Raw genomic sequence first — 9,176 nt, forward strand, 5'->3', positions numbered from 1 at the left:
TGAGAAATCCTAGGTGAGGCTCTGGGTATCCTGACATTCCCTGGAGGCTCCAATTAATGTCAAGTACTTGGTGAGCTGTTCTCTTCTTAGACACACAGAGGCACAAGCCATGCAGGAGGAACGATTTAGGCTAAACAATTAGAGCACCCCTTCCAACAATCCAAGTGAACTCCCAGCAGGCACTGCAGAATTCACTTCTCAAACTACATTTAAGGGAGTAGAAACCTCTGAAGTCTCTTGGCCTTGGGATCTGACAACCCATAGACATTCTCGCCATGTGGAATTTCATGGTCATTTACATGAAAAAATTCAAATAGGCTCTTGTTTTTAAAATACATTTACACCTTCTTCCTTTAAAACAAACAATCTTTCTAGGTCCAAGAAGGACTCAATATCTGGGCTACCAAAACCATTTGTCAAATCTCAAGAGACGATGCTGAGGGCGGGCATTTAGAGCAGTAGTCAGGACACTACTTGGGACATCCACGTCCCTGCTAGAGAACTTGGGTTCATCTCCCAGGACCACATCCAACCCAGTTGCTTGGGTGGTAGCAGGTGACGGCTCAAGTCTGTGGATCCCTGCCACCTACACGGAAAGATCCAGACCGAGTAGCAGGCTCCTGGTTTTGGTCTGGCCCAGCCCTAACTGCTGTGGGCATCTAGGAACGAACCAGCAGATGGAAGCTCTCTCTCCTTTCCTATCTCTGCATGTCAATATAATAAGTTACAAAGTTGCCTCTGCATATCAAATACAAAAAGTTACAAAGTTGCCTCGGTGTGTCTGAGAAGAGAACAGCTCTCCTACTCCAGTTATCCAACAATGAGTCCAAAGCAAGCTACTCTCCCAGGTCTGTCTGCTCCAGGATTCTGTCGGCATAACACAAGAGGATGGTGAACTTGGAAAACGCTGCTATTGCCAGCCAAAGAGCATCTCAAGTTGATTTTATTGAGGCAGAGAAAGGACAGGGCTTCTAGTAGGATGTTTCCAACAGTTATGTGACTTGGAGTAACTCCCCGTAAGTAAGACAAATCAGAAAATGTGCCCCAATGCTTCCCAGACACCCAGTAAATATTGGCGACATCAGAAATTGTTGCTACCCGGCATGCTAAATCCGGCACTATTCTACACCCAACTAGTGAATGAGATGAGAAGTCAGCCAGTGATCTGACCCTAAAGTGACATTGGGCTCAGGGCACAAATCCACGATTAGCGTGGCTCTGTCCGGTGTTCTGTGGCTGCCCAGGGTGGAGCAGAAAGCCTTGGTGAACGCAAGAGCTACCAGTGTTTCTAGAAACCCTGGGGGCAAGAGGCTCTGGTGGAGCTCTGCAGAGTGGGAGGAATGACTAGCACACTAGAGCTAACCAGAGGAGGCATCCCCTGTGCATCCAGTGAGGGTCCTGGACAAGCCAGGTGGGACGACTTGTACTTGGTCCTGATTTAGCAGTCACTGTGGCTTGGCCAAACTGGATCGAAAGTCACCTCCCTGCGACTCTCTCTAGCTGCAGGCCGCACCTACATAATGTCCCTGGCAGACTCTCCGCTAAAAACAGAACAATGCAATGGGAACTGCAATGGGCTAGCATGAGTCCCTCACCAACACAGGTGCAACACCGGGTGACCTCTGTCAGGTCTACAAATAACTTCCCATGGCATCTCCAACACACACCAGAAGATGCCTACATGTCTTAAAGTCTCACTGATAGTTAACCTAGAACCATACTTAACGTTTCTAGAAATATCTTTATCATGCAACTTGGATGAGAAGGAACATTATGTAACTCTTAGCTGCGAAGGAACGTTCAGGAACATTTTCATAGCAAAATTCTATTTGAAGGAAGGTGGTAGAATGATGTGTCAATTAACCTGAGGAGGCTGGTGATGACAAAAAAAAAAAAAGAAAGAAAGAAAAATTAAACTGAAAGAACATCAGGGAATCCTGGCTTCTTTACAATCTCCCGGTTCTGGCTGGTGGGGTTGGTGCTGTAGCACAGTGGGTTGAGCTGCCGCCTGTGATGCCAGCATCCCATATGAGCACAGATTGGAGTCCCTGATCCTCCACTTCCGATCCAGCTTCCTGCTAATGCGCCTGGGAAAGCAGCAGGAGATGGCCCAAGTGCTGGAGCCCCTGCCACCCAAGTGAGAGACCCAGATGGAGTTCCTGGTACCTGGCTTCGGCAATGCCCAGCCACAGCCATCTGGGACAGGGAACAAACAGATGGAAAAACGTCCACTGTATCTCTGTCATTCTCCCTTTCAAATAAATGAAGCAAGTCTTTAACATAAAGTAAACTCTCCCTACTTCTACTTTAGCTTAATCTGGACACACACACATGAGACATTTAAACAGATCTGCAAATCAAACTGTCAATGATAGTTTAAAATCAGTAAACGGATTTGCTCTTAGAAGATGCTTGTATGTCTTAATGAGCAAACTTCCCAGGCATCTGAGATGTCTGGCTGATGCTGTGCTTTGAGAAACCTAAGACCTGCAGCGTTTCAGAGGGGCTGGAGGGAGGTGTGTTTACCCCAAAAACAGGGCTGCACTCACTTCCAGGCCATCCTGGTGATGTCGCTCTACATTGGCTGCCTCAAACACTCCTGGGGAAGGCCAGATGATTAAGGCAAATCCACAAATGTAAAGTTTTAAAACACTGCTTCTGGCAGCTCCCTGGAGTAGACAGAACGAGAGTCCAGCACCAGACCTCACGCTGCAGGAATCCATCATACATATTTGACTTAATTTCTACAAGGGGAAAACAGAGGCACTAACGTTTCAATGGCAAGCCCAGTGCGAACAACCTTGCCTTCCTCCCAGGACTGCTCCTAGGGACGTACATGACATCACCTTGCAAACCAACGAGATCCAAAGACCCAGGACAAATGCCGAGGTTCCCACGATCAAGAACAAAACCACAGCTCAGGACAGATAACCACAGGTCTCTCCCACAGCCGTGCTTCCCCGACCTGTGCCCTGGCTGTCTTCCCAAAGAGCAGGCTCATATTGGGTAAGTCCAGGCCTGGGTGGAGACCTAGAGTCCGTGGATCTACCCAGCTCCTGGACAAAGCCAGTGCCAGCTTCTGGGACCGCCCCAGTGGGTCAGCAGGCTCTGGAAGACCACGCATGTTCAGCCCCAGTGGCCATAACCCCTTAGCGGACAGCAGCTCTGGGTATCCTTACGCAAGCTATGCCGTCGGCTCTGCCCCCAACTCTGGCTGTGAGTGCAGAACTCAAAAGCAAAGTGCACCTTCTTGGGCAGCCAAGGGGCTAACAGTTGATTTCTTGTTAGTTTATCTGCCATTTTCCATAACAGAGTTAATAGCACGTGCAACACGGAGAAAGCCATTTCTACTCATTTCAGCAGGGTGCTGGGAGATGGGGAACTCTGTCCTTGCAAACACACACACTCAGAGACCAAAAGAAAAGCCTGGTCTTTGCTACCTGAAGGGTCCCACAGTACCCAGGAGAAATAAGGACCTTGTTTGCACAAATGCCGCTGCCTCCTGGGAACAGAAGTGCTCTGGTCTTGAGTTGGCAAGGATTAAAAATTTAAAAAAAACAAAAAACAAAAAAACTCAGCAAAGCCCATCAGGTAGGGGTGTGCACCAGACCCTCTGGGAGGAACTAATACAACAGATGGCTCCAGCCGGAGAGTTTCTGGGCCTCGGGCTATATTTTAGGTACCAGCAGAACTGAGTGCGGGTGGCAACCTTCCACAGCAGGGGATGGGGTGGGATGGGGAAGACCATGTCCCACTCACAGCCACTCCCCAGCCTGAGCACGCACAGGTGGCCCCAATGCATATGCCACCTCCATGTCCACGCGAAAACTTCGGCACACCTACCAAGCTCTACAGCCCAGGTCGTAGTGTTTACTGTTCAATTAAACCAACCCCAGTGGCAGATGCCAGTGTCACATCTTTTTCTTGTAATCCGTAGACAGTTAGGTCTTTGAGCCTTCCACCCTACCCCTACCGGAAGCAGGGGAGACCACTCACCTATGCAAATAACCCTACAGAAAAACTCTACTGGTGACAAATGGATGGAGTCACTTCACACATTCTGTATGCTTAAAAAAATCCTGGGGGGGGGGGGTGTCTCCCTGTGGTCTTTTCACACCCCAGGAAGCACAGCTCGGAGGGGGCCAGTCCTATTCCAGACCCCCCCCCCCAAACTGCATTTTAGCATAGTCATATCCATTCAGGAAAAAACAAAACAGGGATTTCTGTGAAATTTTGCCCTTTCGAACTGCCAGGTTTCTTAGATCCCTATGCTAGCTTAAAAAGAAAAATGTAAAATAACCAATCAGATGTAACTGAGGATTCCAGAATTATAAAGATGAGCACAGGGACTGGGGGGGTGGGGTGGGGGGTGGGGAGCAGGCACAGGCATAGTTTTTGCATTTCCTGACAACAAGCCAGAATGAGTAATAAAGACCAAGTTTAAAACAGCCAAAGAAAGACAGAGCTGTGCCTTTTTTTTTTTTTTTTTTTTTTTTTCTCTTCTGGTTAAGTCTTATGTTTGAAAGGCGGTTTTGTCCTGCTGGCTTGGGGTGATTGTCGTAAATAATGGCTTTTGTTCGGAGAATTTATCAGGATTTTCCTTGCTCAGAAACACCGAGGCGAAGGAAGGGTCTGGACGTGTCTCAGGACGGTGTGCACTCGACCTTTCTAAGAAAACTCACCCTTGGAAGTCAGACGAACTCAGGGCTTGAGTGTGGTTTAATTTAAAAATTAAAAACAAAATTAAAAAAAAAAAATCAGGCCACTCTGCTTTTATTCCTGGAGCCGGTATTCCTCCGCTGACCTTATTAAACCCTATTATGAAATAGGTCTGAACCATTCCTTTTCAAAAATGAGGGGCTCTTTAAAAAAAAAAAACAAGTTTAGCAACTTAGTGCACTGGAGGAAAGTTAAAATGCCAAAGACCTGTGCCCAATTCCCCAGCCAAGCCACACAACACAGACACACTGAATAATGTGTATTCCTCACCCTGGGCTCTGAGAAAAAACCAAGTGGAATTCATTGCCAGACACCTGCTGGGGGTGGGGGGGGGGGGAACTTTTCCTACAGATAGAGGAGAGGGAAAAAGGTTAAAATGCTTCTCAAAATTTGCAATTTTGATCACCTTCAGAGGATAGAGATTTTAAAAAATCACTTGGCAAAGTCTTTAGCAACTATCATTTGGCTAGCAGAAAGCTTCAAAATTTCAACTAGCTAGCTTTTTATCCAAGTAGATTTTTTTTTTTCTTTTTGGCCTTAACAGTCCTGAAAATTGCTTCTGCAAAGGAATGAGCATGAAAACAAACTGGCAATGCTTTGTTTTCCTTAATCAAACACAAATTTGCAGATTTCTGGCCATTCTGTCACTTGGGCTTATCCCTTTAAGTTTAGTTGTGGTGTGCTTGGGTTAAATGAACCATAGAGTTAAAAAATCATTACTTGTACAAGTCTAACAATGACAACTCAGTGAAAATCTCTCCACACATGCAGATTGCCAGGGCCCCAAATTCTTCCTGAGCCTGATCAAGATTTTGAAGAAGGGCAGGGAGAGAGGAACAAACATTCTCAAGGTCATGTTCATCTTTTAACGACTTAAAAAAAAAAAAAAAAAAAAACACCTTAAATCTACTAAGACCTAAGAGAGAAAAGCAACTGCTCCCCAACCCTTATTTAAAAACGAACCAGGGGCAGGTGTGGGGCATCTGGTTATGGAGCCAGCTGGGATACCTGCATCTCACATCAGAGACTGTTTCAAATACAGGTTAATCTCCTTCTGATCCAGCTTCCTGTGGTGGGTGATGGCTCAAAAACATGTGGGAGACCCAGCTGGAATTCCTGGCTCCTGCCTGGCCTAGTGCGCATCTGGGGAGTGAACCAGTAGATGGAAGATCTGCCTTCTCTGTTGCTCTTTCAAAAATAAATGAATAAAAAGGTGTATTTATTTATTTGAAAGGCAGAGTTAGAGAGAGGGTGAAACAGAGAGAGAGACAGAGAGAATCTTCCATCCGCTGGTTCACTCCCCAAGCAGCTGCAACAACCAGGGCTGGGCCAGGCTGAAGCCAGCAGCCCAGAGCTTTATCTGGGTCCCCGACATGGGTGCAGGGGCCCAAGCCCTGGGGCCATCTTCTGCTGCTTCCCCAGGCGCATTAGCAGGGAGCTGCATTGGAAGTGGAGCACCCGGGACTAGCACCAGCACACATACGGAATGCAGGCGCCACAGGCTACAGCTTTACCTGCTATGTCGCAGCGCTGGCCCCATTAAATACATCTTCAAAATGAAAATGTTTCAACCCTACCAACGTTCAAGACTTCTCCAAACTGCAGGTGCAGCACAGTGAACCAGTCCGGGTCTTAATACGGGTTCACAGGCGTCTCACACATTCAATTTCCTGAATCCAATGAGCTGAAACAGACAGCATGGCTCTCTTCCCTCTCTGTAATACATTATGGTGAGAAACTCTTTTCAGATCCAGGGAAATTATAAAGCCTTCGGCACGACAAACCCCAAAGAAAAATGTAAACAGCATCCATTTAAAGCAGGTACTGAGTTTTTACCCAGGTGAGGCTCCCAAGCCTCCAGCACGCTAATCTGCTGTACTTTTTGAGTGGGACCATGTCCAAAATCTGTTACCATCACCAAAATAATGTTAAAAAAAAATGCAGAAGAGGCAAACCGTCCTAATATAACTCCAAATGTCAATCAACAAGGCATTCTTCAAACATAAAGTCAACCATAGCCTATCATTGATGGAGGGCATAAAAAGTAGCTCCAAAAAGTTCCCCCGCAGAACTTTCCAGAATTCCTCTCCGTCTCCCTCTCCACAGGCTAGAGTTTTTTCAAGTCATGAGGACCTTGCCTGAAGAGATCTGCCTACATACCTAAAAAAAAAATGCCAAATGCTGCCACTTGATTGACAAGACCTTCTCCATACATGGATGCTCTGAGCTGGGAAGGCAGACAGGAACGCTGGATTAGCAAGTGCTTCCACCTAAAAATGACGGGCAGAATTCTCATCAGACTTCCCTCAGCCTGGAGCCCTGCTGAGACAGGAAGGCTGGAGGCTGAGACAGGAAGAAGCCAAGTTACCTGTGCTGCAGGTGAGACAGAGACCCACACCCAAAGCCCACCCCAGCCACCAAGGCGTCATCCGAGCACCTTGGCGGCACCTGCCATCAAACTCGCAATGCTGCACACTTGTTTTGTCTTGAGTTCTAGGCTGCTCAAAGGAGTGATTCTGGGAGAAGTCAGGAGTGGGTGGGGGGAGGCGCGGACGCACTGTACCACCACTGGAACACCTTCCCAGGGCCATGCAGCCTGCGAGGTCACATCTACTGAAAAGTTAGCAATAACAGCAAAAGCCATCTGAGAAACATAACATTTTAATAGATGAAATAAATACTCCAGTACATGCAAGGTAAAAACTTGACATCAGGGGAAGAAAAAAAAATCACTCTATAGTGTAAATTAAAACATAAAACACACGCTCACAGTAGCTCCCCCCCACATCTGCAAACCGCATGGCAAAGTCAGACTTTCCACACCAAGTATACTCCTAATTCAACACGACTGCTTCAAAAAATGACATACAAAAAAAAAAAAAAGGTAGCTACATCCACGTCTAAGGAGTGAAAACTGAGGTAACCTTTCTTTTAATTAGAAAACACCGAGAAAGGGAGAGAGAGAGAGAGAGAGAGAGAGAGAGAGAGAGAGAGAGAGAGAAACGAGCCCATGCCCGGCTTCCTGCCCAACAGAGAATAAAATTTAGCCAAGAAGATGGGTTGGGGGGCGACAGCGCCGGGGGTCACCCATCTTCCGTGTCCCAGGTCCTGGGCGCGGGCTCCAGGCGCGCGCGGCCTCGCCACTCGCCTTGGGGAAGGCGGCGCGGGGTGCACGGGGTTCGGGGCGCGGGGACCGCTCACCTACGATTTCTTTGGTATAAACGGACGGGGCAGAGAGTTAGATATCTTCCTTTCGTCTGGGGGGTGGGGTGGGGTGCTAATTCACAGAATTGGAATTCACTGGCGGTAAAGTCCTGGGCGAAGATCTCTCCCGTAAAGCCTGAGATAGCAGGGTGCAGCCTTCAGACACGGCACACGCCGAGTTCCTCAGCCTCTCCCTGTGGTCCGACATCTTGGCGCCCCCGTCCGGGTGCTGCGCCAGATCCCTGAGGCACTGGGTCAGGAGCACGCAGGCCGACACGACGCTCATGGCGCCGCCCAGGATGGCGGTCTGCACCGCCTTGCCCTCGGCGCTCACGGCGGCCGCGCGACCCAGGAACTGCGGCTCGGTGGCGAAGCCCACCAGGGCGCTCACGGCCTGCACCAGGGGCCCGCTGAAGAGCGCGCAGCGGCTGCGCGCCAGCTCGCTGGGCGCCGCCTTGACCTCGCGCACGCACGCCAGCAGCGCCGAGGCGCTGGTGCTCATGCACTTGACGCCCAGCTTGAACTGCTCGCGGGAGAAGCGGTCCCGGGACTTGTCGCTGGCCAGGGCGCACGCGTCCGTCAGGAACTTGAGGTTGCGCGACAGGCCCTGCGACACCTCGAGCAGCAGCTGCGGGGTCATGTCGGCCAGCGGCGTGGCGCGCAGCACGGCGCAGCCCTGCTCCACCTCGTGGCGGCAGCGCGTCACGCGGTAGCGGTCCACCAGCCCCGGCTGCGCGGGCTGCGCGCCCGGCGTGGCCACGGCCGCCAGGTAGGCCGCGTGGGCCGAGCACTCGGTCAGCGACACCACCAGGTCGCCCAGCTCGGCCAGGCTGTCCCCCGCCTCGCCGAAGCGGCCCATGTTGAGCTGGCTCTGCACGTCGTGGGTGAGGATGGAGAGCCCCTTGGTGCGCGCGATGATGGTGTCCCGGCACTGCTCGAAGGACTCGGCGCCGGCGCACGACGAGGCGGCGGGACCCTCGAAGAGCACGGGCCGCGCCTCGCTGGACAGCAGCAGCAGGTCGGCCACCAGCTGCATCTTGCCCTTGCAGTGGTCGCACACGGACACCAGCCTCTTGCGCGGCTGCGAGCAGGCCCCGCCGCCGCCGCCGCCCGCAGGAGCCGGAGAAGCCGCCGCCTCGCCACTGGGCTTGCCGGCGCTGCCGCTAGCCATCGCGCCCGGCGGGCACTGGCATGCCGCTGGGGAGCCTGCTTCCACCGCCGCGGCGCCGTCCCCGCACCATCATGCCATCCAC

At 50.6% G+C, this 9,176-nt stretch overlaps 1 protein-coding gene across 1 annotated transcript; it reads right to left on the reverse strand.

Moving 5' to 3' along the window:
* Positions 1-7,364: 7,364 nt before the first annotated feature.
* Positions 7,365-9,176, reverse strand: TLNRD1 (talin rod domain containing 1). The gene has a single exon (XM_062204848.1). The coding sequence runs from the start codon at positions 9,092-9,094 to the stop codon at positions 7,997-7,999; it is 1,098 nt and encodes a 365-aa protein (XP_062060832.1). The 5' UTR covers positions 9,095-9,176; the 3' UTR covers positions 7,365-7,996.

This window comes from Lepus europaeus, chromosome 11, assembly GCF_033115175.1.
Source record: "Lepus europaeus isolate LE1 chromosome 11, mLepTim1.pri, whole genome shotgun sequence".
Lineage (NCBI taxonomy): Eukaryota > Metazoa > Chordata > Mammalia > Lagomorpha > Leporidae > Lepus > Lepus europaeus.